General features: G+C 55.0%; 2 protein-coding genes across 4 annotated transcripts; one reads left to right on the plus strand and one right to left on the minus strand.

Moving 5' to 3' along the window:
• The first annotated feature begins 182 nt into the window (after positions 1-182).
• On the plus strand, positions 183-8,949 carry FAM131A (family with sequence similarity 131 member A). 3 transcript variants are annotated; one of them, XM_081138383.1, is made up of 8 exons: positions 217-392; positions 984-1,208; positions 1,587-1,647; positions 2,667-2,809; positions 5,088-5,181; positions 5,422-5,604; positions 5,778-5,894; positions 7,217-8,949. In XM_081138383.1, exons 5-8 carry the CDS (start codon positions 5,112-5,114, stop codon positions 7,690-7,692), a joined length of 846 nt encoding a protein of 281 aa, XP_080994509.1. In that variant the 5' UTR covers positions 217-392; positions 984-1,208; positions 1,587-1,647; positions 2,667-2,809; positions 5,088-5,111; the 3' UTR covers positions 7,693-8,949. The 3 variants fall into 3 exon arrangements, with proteins under 3 accessions (XP_080994508.1, XP_080994509.1, XP_080994507.1); XM_081138382.1 differs by lacking the exon at positions 984-1,208 and having other exon boundaries at positions 183-392; XM_081138381.1 differs by lacking the exons at positions 217-392; positions 984-1,208; positions 1,587-1,647 and adding an exon at positions 1,840-1,995.
• CLCN2 (chloride voltage-gated channel 2) lies at positions 8,863-22,946 on the minus strand. Its single transcript, XM_081138380.1, is given in 25 exon segments — positions 8,863-9,487; positions 9,620-9,706; positions 13,702-13,806; positions 13,982-14,020; positions 14,157-14,216; positions 14,401-14,474; positions 14,697-14,811; positions 14,937-15,109; positions 15,357-15,490; positions 15,778-15,991; positions 16,205-16,315; positions 16,564-16,633; positions 16,985-17,140; positions 17,278-17,362; positions 18,288-18,389; positions 18,479-18,563; positions 18,659-18,784; positions 18,907-18,985; positions 19,068-19,145; positions 19,241-19,374; positions 19,462-19,590; positions 19,921-20,052; positions 20,198-20,354; positions 22,627-22,817; positions 22,820-22,946. Coding segments are annotated over 25 exon segments (2,910 nt in total). The 5' UTR covers positions 22,899-22,946; the 3' UTR covers positions 8,863-9,292.
• Between the last annotated feature and the right edge of the window lie 517 nt (positions 22,947-23,463).

Here is a 23,463-nt window from a genome sequence, read left to right on the forward strand (position 1 = left end):
AGTGCCCTCCTCTTCGCCCCCTCCCCTTCTCCTGTGCTCCACCCGCCTTAAGGGGTCGTTCGGTAGTTGGGCCTTTGAGCAGAGGACAAGCTTTTTTCCGTACTCCGCCCCAGGCCTCCCCTGCGTGGCCCTGACGCCGGCTTGTCCCCGCCCGCTTTAGGTGGTGACGCGGAAGGCCACGCCCCCACGTTGACGTCACCGGCCCGGTTCCCTCTCCCGGGAGCGGCGGCGGACGCGCGGCTCCCACCCCCTCCCCTCACGGGTTCTCCCCTCCCCGGTGGCGGCCGCGGCCCGACCCTCTGCAAGCCGATGGCCCGGGTCCCGAGCGCGGGCTAGCGTGCCTGGGTTCCCGGCCATGGGCTGTATCGGCTCTCGGAGCCCGGCGGGTCAGGGTAAGAAGCAGAGGCCGGGCACGGGTTGGGGAGTCGGGCTGCGGGTGCGCGGGCCGTGGGTGGGTCGGGGCCTTGAGGAAGGGGCCTGTGTCGGGAGAGGGAGGAGCCTGCACCGGGGAGGCGGGCCAGGCTAGAGGAGGGAGCGGACTGGAGCGGGGAGAGGGCTAAACGGACCTGGGTTCGGTCCCATGGCCTGCCTGCTTCAGGGCTCTGCAGGGTAGACTCGTGTCTTTCCGCCTGGATTCCCACTGCTGAGGGTGGCGGGAGGCGCATGGCCAGGGGAGGGGCTAGTCAGCCCTCTCCATCCCTTGGCGACTGGCCTTGTCCGCCCACATACACTCCCACCCCGCACCCCTTTCCTATTCCTCTCTTCTCGCTGTCCTGGGACTGGCCCTATCCTGGGAACCTGCCTCTCTCATCTGTGCCTCAACCCCCTTAGGCCTGCAAACGCTGGCCAAGTACCCTACCAGGGAGTTTTTAATTAAACCTTACTCCCCACTTCAGAGTCAGAAGGTTGATGAACAGGACTGAGGCCCCACTTGGGGCACCTGTGAGCACCTGATCACCTCTCACCTCTTACAACTCTTTTAGTTTCCTTCCCCCACTCTCAACAACAACAAAAAATCACCCTACCCTGTGGAGGGAAACGAGCCCAGAGGGAGGCCATCAGGTCTTTCTTCCCACAACTGCTGACTCTTGCTTGGGCCTTGGTTCCCATGGATGGTGCATGCTGGGGCCTGGTCTTAGTCCTGTGCATCTGAGGTTGGCCAGCCTACTTTACTCCAGTGTCATGGATTTCTCCAAGCCTAAGGCCAGGTAGGAACTTATGACATTGAAGGCTAGGTTTCAAATGGGTCCTGGGCTTTTCAGGGCAGGTGGTCAGTCACACAGGCCTTAGCGTGGTTGGTACTTGAGGTTCTTTAGATCTAAGACTCTGAGATTTGTACTTTCCTTGGGTTCCCATGAGGAATTCTGGGATTTGTAGTCCTAAATTAACCTCACGGCTTATGAAGCTGAGAAGCAGCAGGCTGCTCTGATCCCTCTGGCCCTGTAAGGCTTGGCGTTCAAGAAGTCATTCCCTCCTGTGGTCAAGGCAGAGTTTGGCTGACCTCAGGATTGGCATCAAGAGCCCTGATTAGGTACCAGTTAGGGCCAGGATGGCCTGTAACCTTGTGTCTTCCTTCTGGTTGGTAGCATTTCTAGGGACCACCAGCTGGCTGAGGCTCAGGGACAGAGACGGCTGCTCCAGCTAAAGGTCAGTTGTGATATACATTGCCTGTTGGCACTGTCTAGGGGACAGGCCTCAGCTAGCTGAGCTCCACAGAGCTTGGCTGGGCCCCTGTCACTCCCACCTCCTCATAGCCATGAGGCAGGAACACTTTCCTTATGTGACTAGGAACAGGTTCCAAGTGGGGAGGGGACTGGCTCAGCATCCGGAACCAAAATAGGAATAGAACTGGGAGCTGAGCCTGGAGCGGTTCTGGGCTTTTGGTTCTCTGCATCAACACAGCCAGCATGCCTATGATTTCTGTGCTGGGCAAAATGTTTCTGTGGCAGCGTGAAGGGCCTGGAGGACGATGGACTTGTCAGACAAGTCGCAGAGGTGAGAGCAGGGACCGTAGATGTGATCTGGGAGGTGATGGGAACCTGAGGAGTAGGGTTCTCAGGTGGCAAGAGGAAAATTACTTTGGCTTAGATATTGGGCATGAGGCTGAAACAGGAACAACCAGGCTGGGGCCAGACAGGCCATTAGGAAACCACCTTAGGGGACTGGAGCAAAAGTCAGAAAAAAATCATGGGTTTGTCAGAGAAGAAGAGTAAAGAGCTGCGTATCGACTAAGTCTGGTGAGAAGAAAGAACCAAGAGAAATAAGCAAAGCAGCAAGCTTGCAAAGGACCGAGGATGGTGGCGGGGAGGTGGATGGTGGTGGCGGTGGAATAATGAGGTGTACTTTCCAAGAGGAATGGGTAGGCTGAGAAACCAGAGAAGATTCGGAATTTATCAAAGTTTAGATTTCATCCCAAGGGTTTTGGTGTCAAAATATGTCCAGTGGAGGAAGGTGGTCAGTGGCTGCCACAAAATGGCCCCAGGGACCTAAAGGTTAGGGGTAGTGGGATAGGGGCTTTCAGAGCTGTGGAGAGCACCAGGTGGTTGCTCAGATTCTGGGAGGTGGGGGAGGGGTGAGGAGGAATGATACGGCAACACGGGATGAAAATAAGGGGGATCTTGGCAGAAGTGGGAGCCCAGCTGAACAGCTTTTCCCCTACTCCTCAGTGGCCTCGGACCCCGCGTGGGCTGTGGAGTGGATCGAACTTCCTCGGGGCCTCTCTTTATCTTCCTTGGGATCTGCTCGCACCCTCCGAGGCTGGAGCCGGTCCTCTCGCCCTTCTTCCGTGGACAGCCAGGACTTGCCAGAGGTGCTGGGCCCCTGGTGTTGGTAGGGGGAAGGGGTCCGCTTCTACATGAAGGGGATCTGTATTCCCCACCCCCGCCTTCCCAGCCTGTTTCTGGCTTCCTTTGCCTGTGAGCGGAGGCGCTATCCGGCCGGCAGTAAGGCCGCCCCCGCCGGTCTGCTCTGCGAGGCACTGTGCCAGCTCTGGGCGGGCTGCTCGCGCCTTTGGCGCTGACGTCAGTGCATCCCGGGCCATATCCCCGGAGACCCTGTTGCATGGTGATGGGTTGCCAGGGAGACATACACCTTTTCTCTGGGCCTGGGCCGCAGCTGCGCGGAGGGCTGGCACGGATGGGGCGGCTGTGGGGAGTGAGGGAAGGGACGGAGAGCGAGCCAGGAAATACCCAGCAGGTGCTCCTCCCTCCAGGCCTGGCCAGAGGCTACCGGCGCCACACTGGGGGCCCTTCAGCCAGGTACTGAAGGGGGGGGGACAGAGGGGGTGGGCCTGAGGTCAAGGGGCAGGTGGAGCCCCTCTTGTGAGGAGTGGGAACTGATGGAGTAGAGCTAGGCAATGCCGGGGAGCGGGCCTGTACCTCTGACTTCATTCATTCATTGAAGGAAACATTTGCCTGGGCTTGTCAAGGAGCACAGAACCAGGTGTAAGGTGGAGGTAGGAACGCAGGTGAATAAAACTCAGGCCCTGCCATCCTGAAATCCCTCAGGAGAGATGCAAGGGTAATGCTGGGGATGGGAAAACTGTGGACTGAAAACCCAATAGGAGGTGTCACTTGAGTGAGGCCTTAAATGGTAAGGAGCATTTTGTCAGGCAAAGATAGCATTCTTAGCCCAGGGAAAAGCTGGGTTTTTTTGCCTGGAAAGCAGGGCTGCCTGCTGACAGTGAAAGAGGAGAAGTACGGTTTTACTAGGCAGAGGAGATCAGTGGTGGATCCCAAGCAGGCCTGGAAGGAGGCAGGGCCTCACAGAGTCCTTCATTGCCTGGCTGTGAGCTTACACTTCATTGGACATTGAAGGAGCCCAGAAAAGATTTTAAATAAGGACATGTTTTGACCAGTTGCACCCCAAGGAAATTGTTTACATTTATACCTTGTCTTGTTCATTCTATATATTTTGAGAGATTGCTCTGTACCAGGCACTGCTAAACACTGGGGTGCAGCAGTGACCAAAAGAGACCGAATTTCTGAAAAAGCTTAAGACCAGTGAGGGAGACCAACAAGAAATAAGGAAACACATAAAATAGACCATAATTACACACATGGGATACATTGATAGAGGATGGTGACTTGTTAGAGACTACAGAGGGAGGGTGTACAACTGGTATGGTGGCCAGGAAGGCTTCTCTGAGGGAGTGATATTTCAGCCAAGACCCAAAAGATGAGAAAGAGCTAGCTAGCCAGATATGAGAAGGGGGGAGGGGAACACACAACATACTGGGCAAGGGGCCTTGAGGGCTTGAGGAAGGGCATTTGCAAAGGATGAGGTAGTATTAGAGGCAGTTTGGAGATGGAATCATTAGGTCTTAACAACAGATATGGGTAAGGAAAGCTAATGGGAGAGTTGATGGTAATACTGAGGTTTGGAGCCAGGCTGAATCCGGGAGAATGGTGGGGTAATGCAAAGTAAGGAGGTCTGCCCGGCCGGCGTGGCTCAGGTTGAGCATCGACTTATGATCCAGGAGATCGCGGTTTGATTCCTGGTCAGGGCACATGCCCAGGTTGCCGGCTTGATTCCTGATCAATGACTCTCTCTCATCATTGATGTTTCTATCTCTCTCTCCCTCTCTCTTTCTCTTTCTAAAATGAATAAAATCACACTCAAAGTAAGGAAGTCTGGAAGCAGGGCCAGATATGGGGAGAAGGTGTTGGGTTTGTTTTTGGTCATGCTGAGTTTGTGGCCCTCATAGGCTCTAGAAACACTGGAATGTGGGTCTGAAGACTGAGAGGAGAAGAGGGGCAAAAGGAAGGGGACCTGGATGCTATCTCCTCAAAGACCCTACTCCATGGTTCTTCCTGACCTGTCTTCTTCTCCTCTGGGAGCTGGGAAGGTGGAGGGTTAGCTGTAGTTCTGTTCCTTTGGGCCTATGTCTCTGTTGCTCCCAAGGAGGACATAGTTTGCTGTTCCTGGCTGCTTATCCTCTTACAAATCCCAACAGCCTTTGGGACACATGTGCTGCCCTGTCATCTCTTCCCAGCTCCCATATCCCCTTGATGGGTTGGGTGTGGTATGGGCATGTGGGAGGACACTGCTGTCAGAGGAGCACTCAACCTCTGATGCTGTCACCCAAGGTGAATGTTGGAGACACAATCGCGATGCTGCCCAAGTCCCGGAGAGCCCTAACTATCCAGGAGATCGCTGCACTGGCCAGATCCTCCCTGCATGGTATGAACCCCCCTCCCATGCCTCTGGCCATTTGGTCCTTTCTTCTCCCTTTTGCACATGCCCTTGGGGATTGTATACTATGAGCTTCTGTCTCCCATTTCCTCTCTTAGGTGAATCCCAGACCCCCTTTTCCCTCCAAAGGCACATGTGGATCCTCACTACTACCACCCTTCCACTTCCCTCCCAGATGCTCCCTGACCCATGCTCTTACCAGGGTTTCTGACTGTGCCCCATCTCTAGGTATTTCCCAGGTGGTGAAGGACCACGTGACAAAGCCCACCGCCATGGCCCAGGGCCGAGTGGCTCACCTTATTGAATGGAAGGGCTGGAGTAAGCCAAGTGACTCTCCTGCTGCCCTGGAATCAGCCTTTTCCTCCTATTCGGATCTCAGTGAGGGTGAACAAGAGGCTCGCTTTGCAGCAGGTGAGTGACAGAAAGGATCAGCCATACATTTGTGATAGGGATGTTCTCTCTCATCTCCTTGGGCCTAAGTGGGGTTTGGAGTCTTTCCACACCCCTGTGTCTTCCTCTCCTGTCTCCAAGCTGAGCCCTAATCTTAGCTCACCTCTTAATGAATTCCATGTCCTCCCCGACAGGAGTGGCTGAGCAGTTTGCCATTGCAGAAGCCAAGCTCCGGGCATGGTCTTCAGTGGATGGTGAGGACTCTACTGATGAATCCTATGATGAGGACTTTGCTGGAGGAACTGACTCAGGTGAGAGGATATTCCATGCTAGTGCTGCCAGCTGGGGTGGAACTGCCTGAGCTCAGCCTTTGGAAGAGGAGATCCAGAATGTCCTCACGCTTTGGAAGGAGAGTGGAGAGAGGCAGATTCTGTCCAGGCAATCCTTGATTTTCCATGGGCAGGAGGGCTGTCTACCCTCATGGGTGGACAGTCAGCAAGTGGAAATGGAGTAGTTCCTTTCCTACAGGTGCTGAGCCTTCTCTGCCTGTCTGTGCAGTTGGGCCGTGCAGTCCTCAAAAAACAAAACAAAACTTGGAGACCTCACCAGCACCTTCTGTGCAGTCATGTCTCTGGGAGGGTCTGCTGTGCCTTGCCTTGGAAAGTCCTCTCAAGGCAGCCTCCTGGCTGGCTGGCTGTGGTAGTGCACGTGCATAGTGCAGCAGCACAGCACCTCATGGGGCTGTGGCCCCAGGCAAACAGGAAGCTTGCTGGGCCTGGGCTACTCACAGGGCTGCTGGCTCCAGCTTAGCATCCTTGCATTCCAGGCTAGGGGGCCTTTCTCTCCACCAGTGCTTGCAGAGGGGACCCTGCAGGGGCTGTGCAGCTGTGCAAGGTCTTCCTTTCATCTTTCATTCTCCAGACCACATGGCTGACTTTCTCTGTAACTTCTGGGCTCAAGTTTCCCAGGCCACAACACCCCCCCCATCCCTTTGCCTTTGAAGATTGCCTCCACACGGCCCCATTCCTCTAGCTAATTAACAAATTCTCTGAAGCAGGCAATATATTAGAGCAGCTTGGAGACTGCTGCTGTCCAGAGAGGACTGATTGGGATGACCGAGACCAAGATAGACCTGAACCACAGTGTTTTTGTTTGATTGAGTTCCAGGCCTGCTTTGACTCCTGGTATAATGATAATAAGTAACATTTATCCAAGGCCACTACTAGCCCATGTAGAATCACTGTGCAAATTTGAGAAAAGCACTCTTTTCGCTGGTGGGAACAGCCCCATGCCAGGGCGTGCTGCTTGATGAGCAGAGTGTGGGCTGAATTTCAGTTCATTCCCCTTGGGCAGTGAACAACCTGCATGACCATGTAGGATATCCCTGCATTTATTGCTTTCTTACTGTGTGCCAGACTGTTCTCTCAGCAACCCCATAAGGTAGGTATATTAGAATCCCCAATTCACCATTAAGGAAATTAAGGCAGAGAGGTTAAGTGACTTTCCTAAAGTTCCCCAGCTCCTACCCACCATCCCCAGAGCTGGACGAAGGTGGAATGGGGAGAATGTGGCTTCCAGGTTGGCCAATTGAGATGGGGCTAGCAGGGCTGTTTTCTTTTCTCTCCCTCAACAGACATGGCTGGGCAGCTGCCCCTGGGACCCCACCTTCAGGACCTCTTCACTGGCCACCGATTTTCCAGGCCTATGCGCCAGGGCTCTGTGGAGCCTGAGAGCGACTGCTCGCAGACCGTGTCCCCAGAGACCCTGTGCTCTAGTCTCTGCAGCCTGGAGGACGGGTTGCTGGGCTCCCCGGCCCACCTGGCCTCCCAGCTGCTGGGCGAAGAGCTGCTCCTTGCCAAACTGCCCCCTAGCCGGGAAAGTGCCTTCCGCAGTCTGGGCCCATTGGAGGCCCAGGACTCGCTCTACAACTCGCCCCTCACAGAGTCCTGCCTTTCCCCCGCCGAGGAGGAGCCAGCCCCCTGCGAGGACTGCCAGCCACTCTGCCCACCAGCGGTGGGCAGCTGGGAATGCCAGCTACAAGCCTCTGACGTGGCTTCTTCTGGGGTGGTGTCCTTAGACGAGGATGAGGTGGAGCCAGAGGAACAGTGATGCAAATCATGCCTGATGGTGGCATGTGTCCCCTGGCTGCTGGGGGCAGAGCCTCTGTGCCCAGTTGTGGGCTTGAGGCTTCCAGCAGAGCTCCAAAGCCTAGAGGGCTCCTGGGAGCACTCACTCCTCATTGTGTGTTTTGCATGAAAGTGTCTAGAGAGGAGGCAGGGGACCAGGCTGGGGGCGCATGTCCAGCCCCCACTCCTGGGGTTTGCCGGGGGTTGCCCGGGGCCCCTGGGGCATGGCTACAGCTGTGGCAGAGTGATGTTCATGTTCTTAAATCAAAAATGCCACACATTTCCTCCTCTGATGATGTGAACCCTTGAGGGGGCAGTTATGACTGGGCTGTGTGGGATAGAATGGGAGGGAGCCTGGCCTCTCCCTGCCCCTCCCCCTGCCTCTCTCCTCTCTGCTTCTCTCTTCACCTCCGAGTCTGAGTCCATGTGCAGTGCTTGATAGAATCACCCCCACCCAGGGAGCCTACAGAATGAGCTGTCCCCAGGGTCTTTCTCCCAGCTGGGCTCGTGCTGTGCTTCACCTCTCCATTGTCTCTAAATCTTTTTTTCTCAAGAAAGGGGTTTTGGTCTGTTCTTTCAGTCGGATCTTTGGGAGGCACTGGAATGATGAAAGCATTACCCACCACCCTTTTCCTGGCCACCCTGAAGGGGTCTGTGCCCTTTCCCAGTCCCTTGTAGGATGTGTGAGCAGGGGCCCAGTGGCTCCCAGACTACCAGGCTGCTTCATTCATTGAGATCTCTGTAGGGTGGAGTTGGAAGAGATGGCTCTGTTTGCTACAGAGCTGTGACTTTGATGTTCTTCCAGAGGGGGCCACCAGGGGGCCACACGGGTGACCAGGCAGTTGCCTGCTGATGCCTGAGCAGGGCAAGAATTGTGCCAACGGGTGACAGTCATGAAGGATTGTCTCTCATTGGGGAGGAAAGAGGGTAGTGCCTTTCTTGGCTGAAGGACAGGCTAAAGCTACTGTACTGGGGGCAACCAGGGTGTTGATGGCCAAGCAGTGGAGGCCTCTGCAGATCCTACACTCCATGGACAGCAGGCTCTGGAGTTTTATGGCCATGGGGGTGTAGGTGGCTACAGATTTCAGGCCTTGTAGGCTTAGGCAGGTAATAGGGCCCAAGGTAAGAACACGAGCTGATGGGCACAGGCATTCTATATATAAGTGGCTCATTAGGTGTTTATTTTGTTCTATTTAAGAATTTGTTTTATTAAATTAATATAAAAATCTTTGTAAATCTCTATATACATCTGGTCATTGGAGGTTCCAGTATAAACCCATCTTAGTTCTACCCCTTTCCCCCTCAAAGGGGCAGCAGCGCTCAAGTGATCCCACTTCCATCTGCTAGGGCAGTGCTGATCTTCCTGCCCTTGGAATACTTGTTGCTAGTGGGTGCTGCTGGGTCAGACTCCAGGTAGGAGAAACTGGGAGAAGCTGGTACCCCTGGTCTGGAAGGGGGGCTAGGGCTCCAGCCTTTGGCTGTAGCTCTACCTCCTGCTTTCCCAAGGCAGAAGGAACAGGAGAGCTGTAGGATCCAGGCTGACAGCCCCAGCCACCGCCATCCCAGGCCGCCCATTGAGGAATTCACTGGCACTTGTCGTCACTGTCAGAAGGGCTGCCCTCCCCAGGGAGGCTGTGGCGGGAGCGGGGCCCCCAGAGTGCATGCACCTCAGTGGTCTCTGTGTCACTGCTGCTGGTGGCACTGTCACGGAAGCTGGCGAGGGGCGGCCGGACTTTCACGCCCTGTGCTGTGACAGAGCCTTCAATAGCCTTCCGGAGCTGGAAAGGTGAGAGGGTCAATCGGAGCTCCTTGCACATACTCCTCCCCAGCACTTCCCCCAGGTGAGCTGGACATAAGCATCCATGCCTTTTTGGAAGTGGAAGTGGCTTTAACAGCCATTATCATCTTACCTCCTTTAGAGTGACGATCCCAATGAGTCTGCCAATACTGGTGACATAAGCATGGTCCACTCCCAGCAGTGAGAAGATGGTGTGAGTCTGCAGGGTGGGCAGAAAAACATTGGATTTTATGCACAAGGAGAAAGGGGCCCAGGAAGAGATGTTGGGTTGGGGGTGGAATAGAAGGGGTGCCACAGGTGGTGGGGGGAGGGGGAAGGGCCAACAGAGGAAAAAGTATAATGAGAATGTACACCCACTCCTCAGAAACTTGATAGTGGGAATCTTTACGTTGATAGAAAAACGGACAGAGAAAGGATTCATCATCCCATATTAGAAAAGAGAATTGAGGAAGGAACAGCTGTTGAAATACAATACCTAATGATTGGCCAGGCACCCAGCTAAGTCTTACATTAGCATTTAATTTCAGCACTGTCCTGAGAAGTTTGACACCCATTCTATGGGACAGGCAGCATGAGGCTCAGTGGTGGAGTGACTTGTTCGGGGTCATCAGTAAGAAGTGCCCCTGCAGCTCCAGGCCACTTTTCAGCACACTAGAAGAGGCACTGCCCTAGTTGTCCGATGCAGATGTCCAATTAGTTATGGATGATATATCCAGGAGGAAAGTTCCACACCTCCCTTAGGGGTACTGGCCTTGAATCCTGTTCCTCTTATCCCACCTGGGTGGCTGACACATGCTTCCCCTTTGCCCTCCACTGGATGAACATGTAAGCTATCCCTTCACCCTGGCTCTGACTCCTCAATCTTGGCCTGCAGCACTCTGTATCTCTCACACAGTTTGCCTTTTCTGGGGCCCAAAGCACCGCAGTCCTGTTGAGATGTAGCTTACAGTCCAAAGGACAACAGTCTCTCCAACCCCCCATGTTTTTCTTGCTTTGGGCCCTTCCCCCAAGCTTTCAAATGTAATCACCAAGAGTTCAGAAATTGTCAGCTAGTTCCCCTTGTGCTCCAAGTGGATTTTCTTGGGCCAGATGTCTTGAAAAAACACTCTACTGACTCAGCAGTTCCTGGAATTTTTGGCCTATCATTTATCACACTGTTTTCAGTTTACTTGTAAGCCTCTTGGTTTAATGCTTGAATCGAAATGGGCATTAATATCCCAGCTTCTTGAGTACCAGTTACTCAGAAGTAATTTTAATTGTCTTAACACTTTAAAAATGTTTTCTTATACAGCTGCTGAATTCTTTAGGAAAGAACTTCAGAACTTTCCTTTCTCCTAAGGCATGACAGTACTTATAAAAGGAGCTGGAAGTTGTTTTAGCATAAGCTTTTTTGTACTCCTTTAATACCTGTCATAACTGTCATGTGTTTAGCAAGTCCCTTGAATCCTACATGCTACACGTTATCTTTAATTTCCTCATCTGATTTCATAGGGAAACATATCTTTATGATAAGATTTCCTGCATTAATAATCCTTGGCCTTGTCTTATGCTTAGCAACCCATATCATCCTCTCTCAAGGATCCTATTAAATCATTCCTCTGAATTTTCTAATCTTCACAATCCTAATCAGAGTGAGCTTCTGGCAGGCTGTAAGCTTTTGGTTTTGCAAACCACTTGTCCTGGGGAGTCACCAAGCCTTACTGATCTACCTCGTGAATATCCTGGCCATTCTCCCTGACTCCCTCACCACCCTGACCGGGACAGGACTGTAACATCTTAACGGGCTCTGCTTTCTGCCTCCCTTCCATTCAACTTCGCTCTGCCATCCTATCAGCTTTCTCAAACTTGAGTTAGAGCCTGGACTCCCCAGAATGGCCCGTGAGACCTTTTCCAAGCCCACCCCAGCCTGTCTTTTCCAGCCTCAGATTCCTCCAGGCACCCCAGCTTCCAGTCTCACATAATCACTCATCGTCTTCTGAAAACATCAATTTCTTGCACACTTCCTTCATTACACCATCTTTTAAAGTTCCCTATTCGCCTCTAAGCTTAACTGGTAGTGATTTCTAAAATATATTGAATACTTACTATGTGCCAGGTACTATTCTAAGTGGTTCACATATATCAACTCCTTTGATCCTCAGAAAACCCTATGATGTTGTTACTAAGATCCTCATTTTACAAAGAAAACTGAAGCACAGAAAGGCTAAGAAATATGACAAGGTTACACAGCTAGCTAACAAGCGGCAGAGTGGAGATTTGGGTTCAGCCAGTCTGACCCAGTGTTGGCACTATAGCTTCCCCCACCTCCACTCGCTGCTTCCCTGTAGGTCCCTCTGAATGAATGAGGTACTTAGCTGATATGGTGATCTCCAGTTGCACAGGTTCCTAAATAGTCTCCACTGTATTCCTTTGCTCCTCTGAATGTTCAGCTCCTGAACTTAATTGGGCTACTACTTATTGACTCCTCAGGGTTGCAAGGACATTTTGAATTCTAATCTTTTATGTTCTTATCGCTTCCAGTTCTTTGTACTTTTGGTAGTCGGTTCCTCAAAGTCTTCTCTTCCTCTGATTTTAAGTTTGTAACAAACACCTACTTTGTTCTTTTTCATTTTAATTTAATTAGACACCAGGGAGCTCATTGGAGAGCCTGCATTTCTTGGGCTTGGGAACAGTGAGTTGATAGGGAGAGGGACAGTGTGGCCCTCTTAAAGAATACTGGAACTGGGGCCAGGAAATCTGGGCTCTAGGCCTGACTGCTATCCTGATTCAGGCAAGTGACCTCACTGCCTCAGTTTCCCCGTGTATTAAAATGGTTAAATCCACAGGCTTTTGGGTCAGACAATATTGGATGTGAGGCCTGGTTGTGCTACTTACTGTGTGACCTTGGTCAACTTGCTTAATTTCTTTGAATATCAATGTCCTTATCTATAAAAACGAATATCATACTATCTATTTTACAGTGTGGTTGTGAGGATTACATCAAACTTGTGAACAGCTTAGCCCAGTGCCTGGGACATAGCAGGCACTAATAAAATGTCAGCATCAGCATCGTCATCTTTATGTGATGTTTGAGGACTAAGTAAGATGATGGAAAAGCTTTAGAGGTCTTAGGAAGAAAGGCTTTAAATAAAAGCCAAATGTATTATTCTCAGGCCTATCTCCTTTTTTTCTTGTAACTGTACTGCAGTTCCCCACTCACTTTGATCCAAGGTCTTTACCCAAAGGCTTATAAGTTCCTTTAATACTTTTTTGCTTTTTTGTATCTCTCTTGTCCTCTGTCTTTCCTGCCCGGGGCCCCTGCTTGTCCACACTAAGCTGGCTTTTAGGCACAGCTTGCCTCTAAACTAGCTGTCTAAGCTGCAGACCTTGGGAGTGCTCTCCCACCGGCCCCTGCCCCCACACCTCAGAGGTTTGCACATTAAATCTAACAATTTAGCTAAAATACCACTTGGTTTGTGCCCTAGCAGCCTGCTGGGTGTGTCTGTATTCCCTACCTTCACTTAGAAGCCTGACGGTGCCCAATGATGCCACTGCCTCATCCTGGGGAGCCCCTGTTCTCTAATGTCAGCCTCACCCACCACCAACCTCTCTGCACTCGTTTTCTCCCCACTCCTGGAGGCTGGTTTTGCCCTTCTGCTGAGCTATTTTCCTGTGTCCTTACCAGTTTTCCTTTGGCCTACATTAAGTGAGACTTTCTGGGGTCTGACATTCCAAGCCCCCCACTGGGTGTTTCTCATCTTTGTTTATCTCTTCTCTGCAGTGTCCCCACCCCTACTTGGATGTTTGTTAGCTTGTTTATTAGATTTTCTTATCCTGCCTGTTTCTCACCCATTTTTTTACAGCGTGGGTGTATCAGCCTTGTTGGGAGCTGGCAGCCTCCCTCCTAGCTCTGACCCTAGCCTGGCCTTCTGGCTTCTACCCAGCTTGAGCCCTGTCTTTGTTGTTGCTTTGGTCCAGAGTTCCCTAGGGACAAGGCTGAGAAGGGGAAAAATGATGCCTGATTCCACCACAGGCAGGAAGAGGCTAAGGGGACCTGGCTCCTGGCCGCCCCTTGTTTGAAAAACATTTCAGCATAGAGCCCACTCTCTGCTGTCCCTTTTCCCACCACTGGCATGAGTCCAAACTTGTGGGAGGACCTATATCCCCACCCTGTGCTCCTGAGAGCCCAGGCCAGCCCCAGGTTGCAGGCCCTACCTTGTGCAAAGAGGTCCGCTCTACCAGCTGGAAGGGAGCAGGGTCAATTTTGCAGTCGCTGAAGTTGACAGGTTCATCTAGTTGCTGCTCCTCCCACTCCAGAATCTGAGGGTATGAGACTAGGAGGGTTAGGGAGAAGGTGCTAACAGTGACCCTCACCTCCCTGAAAGCTGGCCTGCCCTTTTTCCTACCCCATGGTCCCTCCCATGGGGACAGAAGCCAAGATGATGACTGAACACATCCCGGAAGAAACAGAGTCCAGAGTCCAGTCACACCTTACCTCCTCAGGAGTCATTTCACTTTCCAGGTCTGAGTCGCTCTAGGAGAAAGGGAGGGAGGCTGGCAGCGGGGGCTGGGGAGATGGGGGGTATCCCCACACTGAGGGAGGTTTATCACCTAGACCCTGGCCTGCCCTGTCTGGTGCTCCTGAGCTGCAGAAAGAAGTGGGTACTTACTGCTAGGGAGATTCGGACCCGCTTCAGCTTGCGCTTGTCACATGATTCTGACTTCTCCAACTTTGTTAGAGCCGAAAGGGAGAGAAGAGGAATTGATGTTATAGGTGCACTGCAGGGACAGAGCTGGCAAATAGGACAGAAGGGCAGGGAGAATGGAAGCAGATGCTACAGGGCTAATGGAGAGGTTATCCCAGCATTAGAGACTGAAAAGAAAGAGCCAGAGGGAGAGGCTCCAGCCACTCACCTCTGAAGCAGCCTCGGGGGGTGGACTGCCACAAAAAAGGCTCCTGAGGGCCATGCCAGCCTGCTCCACGTTCCCTGTGTTCCCAAACACAAGGCCCTAGGGCAATGTCATCTTTGGGGGAGAGGGGAGCAGGGCAAGGGGAGAGGCATCCTGGTTCTACCCCTGGTCTATTCAGGCAGCCTCTCAGCTGGTATGTGCCCCAGCCAAAAGGTGTGCAGGGACTCTAGTGCAGTCTCAGAGGCTGGTCTCCGGCACTGTGGGAGAGTGGAGGGAGTTGCTAGTGGGTGTTGGCTCACCTGGAGGACTCTCCCTGAGGCTCATTGAGTTGCTGGACACCCTCTTGAGAGCAGGCTTCAGGGGCTTGTGAGTCTCCCCCCGAGCTGCAGTGAAGCCGGAGTCCTCTGTGTTCACCTGCACTGGCAGGAAGGGGCTAGTGAAGCTGCGGTCCCAGGATACCTCTAGGTGACCCTCCTGATCAGTATATACAACAACATTTAGGAAGAAGTTTATGTTGCTGTGTAGGGCTTTCCCCTCACCTGGAAGCGGACTGAGGTCTCAGGGCTAGGGGGACTCTCCTGATCGGGTGGCGGAGGAGTCTGGGCAGCTCGACGCTCCTGCATGTGCTGCCTCCGGCGGGCTGGGCTCAGCTGGGCTCCCAGCAATGCTACCACCTGTGAGCGCTCAATGGAGCCCAGGAGGATCATTGACTCTGGATAGAGCAAGTAGGAGGTCTCAGGAGCTGATGGCGAGGCCCTCCTCTCCGCCTCCCAGCCTTTTCCTACACTCAGAGTGGGGCCTTGGACACAGGCCACACTCCAGAGGGAAATCCCTGCCGGGCAAATGCTGGCTATTCCCTTTGGGACCAAGGAGACTGGTCCTGAGCTCCTGTTTCCTCCCCGTTCCTGAGCAGCGACCTGGGAGATGTTCATAGCTCCTGGGCCCCCTGCTGGTCTCACCAGAGGACTCAACTAGGGCCAACATGCGGCCCTTGGTCCTGTGTAGTGCCATCCGCAGGTCCCGGAAGGTGCAGCTGAGGGCCACATGGGGAACATCTCGCACCATGATGTCCTCCACTCGCACCCGGTACTGCCTGGGGGCAGAGAGAGGCACTTGGCTTGTGGTCAGCATGGGGAGGGGGTAGCCAGAGCACTACCATCCTGGGGCCATAAGGAGTGCCCCATAGCCCATGGGGACAAGGGCTAAGGGCCAAGGAGTGCCCCCTGCCAGGGTATGAACAAGAGGAGCTCTGACCAGGAGGCAGCAGGGTGGCTGTTCTCCCAGCTTCACTGATTGAGGACCTTGCTGGAGGTGGGTGTGAGGGGGTCCTAGGACACCCACCCCTCACCCACAACCCCTTTGTTGCCCGGCCCTCCTTACTGGTGGCGGCCCCAGCCCAGCTCAGGCAGATAAGGCAGTTTCTTGATTCGGATGATGCTGTCATAGAGTGAGGGCTGTAGGCTCTGGGCAACGGCGTTGGCCAGAATGACGGCAATCATGACGGGCAGGATGTGGGCAATCTGGCCTGTGAGCTCAAACACGATCACAGCCGTGGACACTGTGTGTGTCACCGCTCCTGCCAGCGCAGCCGCTCCTGGGGACAACCACCTTTAGTCTCCTCAGGATTCCCAGGGACCAGATGACCCTCCCCACCTGGGGACAGTCCTGTGGGTGCCCTCAGGGCTGCCCAGTACAGTCTTGAGAATTGGGTTTCTGCATTTGAAAGAAGCCTGGTTCTGACAGCAGGGGGCACCAGAGCCTCAGACCCTGTGGCCCTATCAGGACTATGGGGAACTGGAGCACTCACCCACAACCGCATAGCCCCCAGGCACAATCCGATAGGTGCTGCTGTCTGTGTGAATCCCATCTGGGAACCAGGCGGCCATACTTTCGCCCACCAGACGCCCAAATGCTGCTCCTTCAGGGAGGGGGGTGGGAAGAGAAACAGGTAGTGGAGGGGGAGGGTGGGAGCACTAGGAAGAGAGAGGGTCAGAGGGTGGGGGAGGGGCCAGTGGATCATTCAGTGGAGGGGATAGTCCTGTGGGAGTGGGCATTGGGGCTGGGGCTGGACCAAAACCCACTCCCGGGCAGAGAAGTAATGGCCAGGGGGTATAGCCAGAGGGTGGAAAGGGTGCAGGCTGGGAGAACAGGCAACTGAGGACTCACCAATAACAAAGACAGGCATGAAGGCCCCACAGGGCACTGGGATGGTGGTGGCCAGTGCAGACATCCAGAACTGCAGGCAGGAGGCAGTTTAGACAGGTAGAGGTGCCACCTGGCTCCAGGTAGCCCCCAGCTCTACCCCTCCCAGCTACCCCAGAATCCCCTAGAGCTGAAGGGATGAAGGACTCCAGAACCAGATGGCTTGGGTTCAAATTCTCACTTTGCCACTAGCTATGTGACGTTGGGCCAATTACAACCTCTTTATGTTTTGACTTCCCATCTTTGAAACAGGGGGACTCATAGTACTTTTCCATAGCACTGTTGTAAGGTCTAAAGGAGTTAATACGTGGAAAGTGCTGAGAACAGTGCCTGGTACCTAATAAGCCTATGTAAACATTAGCTATACATCTATAAGGAGCCCCACCTTCATGAGAATGAAGATGACCAGAGTGAGGAAGACATTGGCACGTGGAGGGCTCCAGGCCTGTGAAGTTCCAGGAGGCTCTAACTCTTCCACTAGGCCCTGGCGGACCCATGTCCGGTTGTCAAACAGGGTGACCAGCGTCTCTTTCTGTGAGAGCTGTAGAGGAAAAGGGTGCCTCAGGCTGAGGACCAGACAGGATGAAGGAAAGGGGCCCATGGGAGAGCAGGGCCTGTTGGCTTTAGGAGGGATGCATCCCAAGGGAAGGCATACGTTCCTGTTCTGCCTGGGGTTACCTGTCCAGCCATGAACTGTCCCAAGCCAGGGGGGAAGGTCAGAGTGGAGATGAGCAGGGTCACCAGAGCCGGGAAGAGCAGGCGTCTAGAGATGTAGGTTTCACAGCATCAAACATGGGTGGTGCACTTACTACAGACTGGTGAGAGGCTGGGTGCCCTCACATACCTCAGGGTTGAGGTCACAGCAGAGCCTTGGCTCTTACATAAAAGCACAGTTCTGAGAGAAGGTCTGCTTTGCTGTTCACAAGATGATGGCCCAGAGGGTGATGGCCATCTGGGGTTATTGTGAGCCCAAACAACTTTCTGTTGGCTCCTGACTCCCTAGGTGGGCAGCAATGGCAGAAGGCACATCCCCCAGCCCTCTTTGGGACACATCTGAGCTGTGTCTCCTTCCCTTGCCCTCAGAAGCCCTAGCTGAAGGGTGCATTGTGTAAGAGTGGAGAAGTTTCTGCCTCTGTTTCTCTGTGGTGACTTAGACTGAAGGTCAGTGTTAGGGGAAAGAAGCTGGGGTCACTTATGAAGTTGACAGAAGGTGCCATAGGGAGCAGGCTCAGTTGGCTGCCCTTTCCCTGAAGGACATTAGTTCCAACAAAAGTCACGTCTCAGGCCTCCCCACTCCCAATCCTTGGGTCACAACTGAGAGAGCTGTGCTCTGGAGATTAAAAAAACCCTCACCATCTCCATGTTTCCCTGGAGGAAACTAAGGCTCACATACTCTCTAGGGAGCACTGCTATCTGTGTCAGGCCAAAGGCTAAGGAAGCCTTAGCCTTTGATCTAAAATGCTCTCTGCCACTGACTTAAAATTCAAAAGTGCCAATTTTCAGGTAATTCATATAAGAGACAAAGTGTTCAATCCGCCTGGAAAACACCATTGGCTGATTTTCTCAAGGGAGTGCCTGTTTTTGACTGGGCCACTATATGCCAGCTCACCTGTCACCACCCCCGACTCCCACCCCTCTGTGACCCTCACACACCCAGAGCAGCCTAGAGGAGCCCAAAGCCAACTCACTTCTTCATGAGGAAGCGGTTGATGGTTTTCTGCTTCCGCATCACCTGGACAATCTTCCGGTTCAGGTAGACAAAGAGAGCCCCTCCAAAGCCACTGGCAATACTGGAGAGGGAAGAAGCATCATCGTAAAATGGGTCTTCCCTCCTTTACACCCCCCTCTCAGAGGGGCCCCAGCTCCCACAGCTCCTCACCCAATGACAGCAAAGGCTGGCAGCTCCTGGAGGTCAAAGGGAAAGTCAAGCCGGAACCGGGTTTTGAAGAGAGCAGTGATAGTCTCTGAAGGGAAGGCAGAGTAGCAGAGGAAGGCAGGTGTAGCATAGGGGCCCCATCTGAGCCATCTCAGGGGCTCCCCGCATCCTCCAGGTGCCCACCTTCATCACGGTTCCAGACCGCCAAGACCCGGAAGATGAAGGCACTGAAGGTGGCAGCAAAGAAGCCCCGCCAGTAGTTCCGCACCGCAAAGAAGGTGGAAGTGACCTCAATGCTGAACAAGACACCTGCGAGGGGCCAGGGAGAGTGCCACTTGAGGCCTGGGCCCGGCCTCAGGACTCAGAGCCAGATGAGAAGGGTAAAGGAGGCGAGGTCAAGGGCAGGGCTGGGGGCTGGACTGGCCGCCTACCTCCAATAGGTGCTGCAAAGCAGCAGCCCACGCCCACGGCACAGGCAGCCGCCAGCATCTCTGTGTTCCGGGATTCATTCTGGCGAGAGTAGTGGAAAGGGGAATCAGCCGGGCTCAGCAGCCCACCCTTCTCCTCTGCCCTCCTCCAGGGTACCGCTTACCTCATAGATGCCCCCAAAGAGAGAGAGGAACTTGCTGAGCAGCGCAGCACACATGCTCGCGATATGTACAAAAGGGCCCTGGGGGATGGGGTCAGGAGGTGAGTGGGGAAGGGGCACATGCTGGTCCCTTCCTCCACTGGGGAGGACTCCTTTATTCCCCAGCCTGCAGTTACCTCTTTGCCAAGGGGCATCCCACTGCCTAGAGCACAGGTCAGCCCGATGACCTTAGCTACAAAGGTCTTGAGGGTGAGGTATTCCTTTAGCACCACGCCCCGCAAGATGGTCTTCATCTCGGGGATGCCAGACCCTGGAGAGTATAGAGTCCCAGGAGAGTAATTTGATGTGCCCAGTTCAGGAGGTTCCACCTCTGCCCTCTCCTCCTCTCCTACTGTACCAACAGCCTGAGGAGCCAGGATCTGTGTGAATCCAGCTGAGAAAGTGATCAGGACAACAGGATAGGTGACCCAGGCCAGGTACTGGAGCAAGAGGCTGGTGTTCAAGCCCCGGGACATCCACTGCTGAGCTGTAGGGAGAGGATGTGCTGCTGGACCCCTGAGGTCACACCCAGTCCCCCTTTGCCACTGGGACATACTGATATGAGAGGCCTTCCCAGGGAATATCACACAGAACCCAGGTACCAGGGGCAGGGAGGGGGCCTGAGAGGGCCTTCAGTGGGAGAGAGATCATTGCAGGATAGAGGAGAGGCAAGAAGTCGTGGCCTGTGGGAGTGGCAGTGACTATGTCTGAAGGTGGGCACTCAGGCTGGCCAAGTAGCGAAGATACCTGGACAAGTGTGGCATGGAGGAAGCAGGTTGGTGCTTCCCAGCCCTCCCCTGCCAGCCCTTGTCCTCACCCTGCAGACAGGCAGCAATGGCATAGTCCATGGCCCAGCTGACCAGCGCCATGACGAGCCCCAGCAGGACCAGGAAGATCCAGTCTTCACCAACCCTGGATACTAGGAACTTATGACAGCGTACGGAACAGACTGGGAGCAGGGAAGGGAAGAATGGGGAGGCTGGCACCAAAGTGCTCCTACCCTTGCCTCCCCCAACCCTCAATGGGCTCTAATGAATGGCCTCTGTCCCCCCAGTACAGCACAGCCAGATCCCTTGCCCCAACCCAAGTCTCACTGCGGCACCGGGCACAACGGCTCTGTCCATATTCAAGGAGCTCTAGGGGAGCGGGAGAGGAAGGTGGACTCCTCCAGGGCTCGGGCCCTCCCAGGCGGATCCGAGCAGCCTCCTCTTTGGCAAAGGCCCCAAGGTCCTGAGTGTACCGGCCATACATCTGCGCAACGGGGAAAACAGGGTTAGGAGCCCTGCATGTGTTTGGGCTGAGAGGGGATTCAGGGAGGGCTCCTGGGGTCTCAGCTCCCCTTCTCCCAGCCCCCACATTATATATCCCCTCTTGAACCCACAGGTCCCACTTTGGCTTTGGGTGTGGGAACAATGCACATTGCAGACTGTGGGAGCTGTCCTGGCAGGAGTGAGGGGGACAGCCAAGGTACAGGGACATAGCTCTGGGGGTGGCAGAATAATCACTTCTCTTCTCACAGGTCTGGGGGAGGGGGAGCACTGAGGAGGAGTGGGAGGGAATGCCCCAGAGAAGGAGAGACAGAAAAACCTAAGGCAGTCTGATAGTGGGAGGAGGGAAGGTCAGAGAATAAGGGATGGTCAAGGGCATATGGGTAACAATAAGGTCCTCAAGGAGCTGGGGGCAGCTGAGTTGGGCCTAGGAGCAGGCGGGGCCTCAATCCTTGTCACGTTCCCTCTGGCCTCTGGCCAGTGACCCAGTCCAATGCACCCCTCCCACCCACCCTAATCCCCTTGTCCCTATTCTCCACCCCCATCCCCCCCAACCCCCCACCATCCTGCCTGTCCAGCTGGGAGTGGAAAGTCTCTCTGGGTGGGTGGGGAGTGCTTGGTGGCCTCAGCCCACACTGGAGCTGCCCTGAGTCCAATGATAGGGCACAGCAGAAGGTGATGGCTGGGCTGTGACTGTGGATGCTGGGGTGATGGGATGGGAGAGTCTCTGAGCTATGGCTAGACCTGCCAAGCTGGGCATGTGTGGAGGGGTGGGGAGGAGTAGATTCCGGCTGCCACCCGCAGAGCTTGGAGACACAAAGGGCTCCTGTTGGGGCTTGGGGGGGGGAGGAGGGAGAGAGGGGGGGGAGAGAGAGAGAACAAGATAGAGAGCGAGGAAAGGGAGAGGAAACCAGAGAGAGAAAGGGGTAAAAGAGAGGCCTGGGGAAGGAGCCGAGAAAAGGAAGGAGAGGGGAGGAGGAAGGGACAGAAACAAAGTAGAGTATAAACAGGCCGACACAGTGTCAGAGTGGGAGGTGAGCCTGTGAGATGTGAGAGAAAGACAAAGGGATCGGAAGAAGGGGGAGAGCCTGGAGCAGAGAGTGCCCGGGAGAGAGCTTGACCCTGAGAACTCATACCAGAGATAAAGACCAGGAGGAGATGGGGATGGGGCTGGCACAGCAGATAGACACCATTTCAGGGCAAGGTGCCTGGCTCCTTGACCAGTGGCCCATTTTTGGCTAGTGCAGATGAACAGACACCTCCACCCTATGTGAAGGCTCACCCCTATACCCTTGCTCCACCCCCACCCCTGCCACCTCTCCCTGTCATCCAGTTTTATCCAGTCATTGCCTCTCTTAACTGGGCACCTCCCAGTCTCAATTACAGCTGGGGTTTGGGGGGGGGGGGCTTCCTCCTCCTGGAGGGACTCCCTCCCTGCCTCCTTCCTGGGCAAATTCCAGTACCAGTTGTTTAAAAAGGAGCCCTTCCCTAGAGTTTGGGTCCCCCACCCCAGTGACACAAGGAAGGGCAAAAGGCTTCTCAAACACTAAGTTACAGTGGTGGCCATGAGTCAGCTCAGAACCCCAGGACCCCTGCTTCTAATGAGGTCAAGGGACACCCCTGAGGTGGGTAGGGGCTGGATACTCAGAGTAAGCATGGACAAAGGTCCCAGTTCCCACACCGATTCGTGCGGGACCCATCTTCCTTTAAGTTCCTGTCCCCCAGGGTGGCAGGCCACCTTTTTTCCAGAGAACAGACAGAGGGATTCCTGCCAGTGCTGGGGGCTGGGTTTGGGTCTGATCGTCTTTCTACACACTCTTCTTGTTTCTGTATCTAGCACAGTAAAATGCACTTACTGGGGACAGAGAGAATGTCTTGGATGGTGGAGATACGATAGTAGACAGATAAAGTTCAACGGGTGTGAGCCGTTCTGGGGAGGGGTAGTGGGGGTGCTGGGACTTGGGCCCAGGTGATCGCGGGAGGAGCAAAGAAAACGTGGTGGTGGTGGGGAGAAGTAATGGGAAGGACACCTGGGACAAGCACCTGATCTTGTCCTCTGCAGGCTGCCAGCCTCAGCCAGAACCTGCATGCAGCTCGTCCCGTAGCCCTCCAACCTCTCAGGCCCTCGAGCCTCAGTTTCCCCAGCTCAGAAGGCTGGGGCAAGGTTAAGGTAGGCCCCCGGTCCTCGTGCTTCCAGGGGCAGCCAGGAGCAGCAGTCCGGAGCGCACCCCCGAGCTCGGCTCGGCTGCACTTACCAGGGTCTGCTCATACTGCAGCGCCCGCGGCTCCATCCCTTCCTCCGCCGCCGCGGCCGCGCCGGCCGCCATCTCTGCGCACAGCCCTCGGGCCTCCCGCTGCCGCTCGGGCTCCGGCCTGGACTCGGCTCCCCGCCCGCGGAGCCCGTGCCGACACCCGTCCCGTCCCCGCAGCCCCGGCGGCCGAGTGCAGAGAGCCTCCGGCTCGCGTCCCCTCCTCGGCGGGCGGGCCGAGGGCGGTGCCCACGGTGCTGCTCCGCCCGCCGGCCCATCCCCGCCGACCGGCCCAGCCCGGCCGGGGTCTGCTGTGGGGCCGCCTCCTAGGCTTGGGAGGCGGTAGGGGGCGCTTGGAACGCGTGAGCCCGCTCCCCCGCTCTGCGGAGGCCCGGGGCTGAGGGGGGCGTCCGGTGCCAGAGCGGGGGCGGGTCCGCTGGCACGTGGAGGGGCCGGGCCGGGTCTGCGGCTCGCGGCGCCGGGCGGGGGAGACTGGAGACGCCGGGGCTGCGGAGAGCCCGGGGCCAGGGGCCGCAGGGCCGTCTAAGTCAGACTCTCCGGGCCCAATCTCCCTCTTTCGAGTGGTGCCCTCTCTTGCTTCTCCTACGGCTCAGATGCACCGCTGCTCTGTCTGGAGTGAGCAGCAAAGCTGCGGGGACTCGGAGGCGGACACTGGGTCCGGGAATGGGGCGGGGGCAATGCTCGGAGCTGAGACGCTCGGGCTCTCTCATCCCTCCCCTTCCTCCTCTTTCCCCGGGGAGCTGCACCTGGAGCAACCTGGACTGCAGCGGGGTGTGCGGGCCTGGGGGGGGGGGGAGTGAGGCCCGAAGGGAGGGAGGTCGA

This window comes from Miniopterus schreibersii, assembly GCF_964146895.1.
Source record: "Miniopterus schreibersii genome assembly, chromosome: 5".
In the NCBI taxonomy this organism is placed as follows: domain Eukaryota; kingdom Metazoa; phylum Chordata; class Mammalia; order Chiroptera; family Miniopteridae; genus Miniopterus; species Miniopterus schreibersii.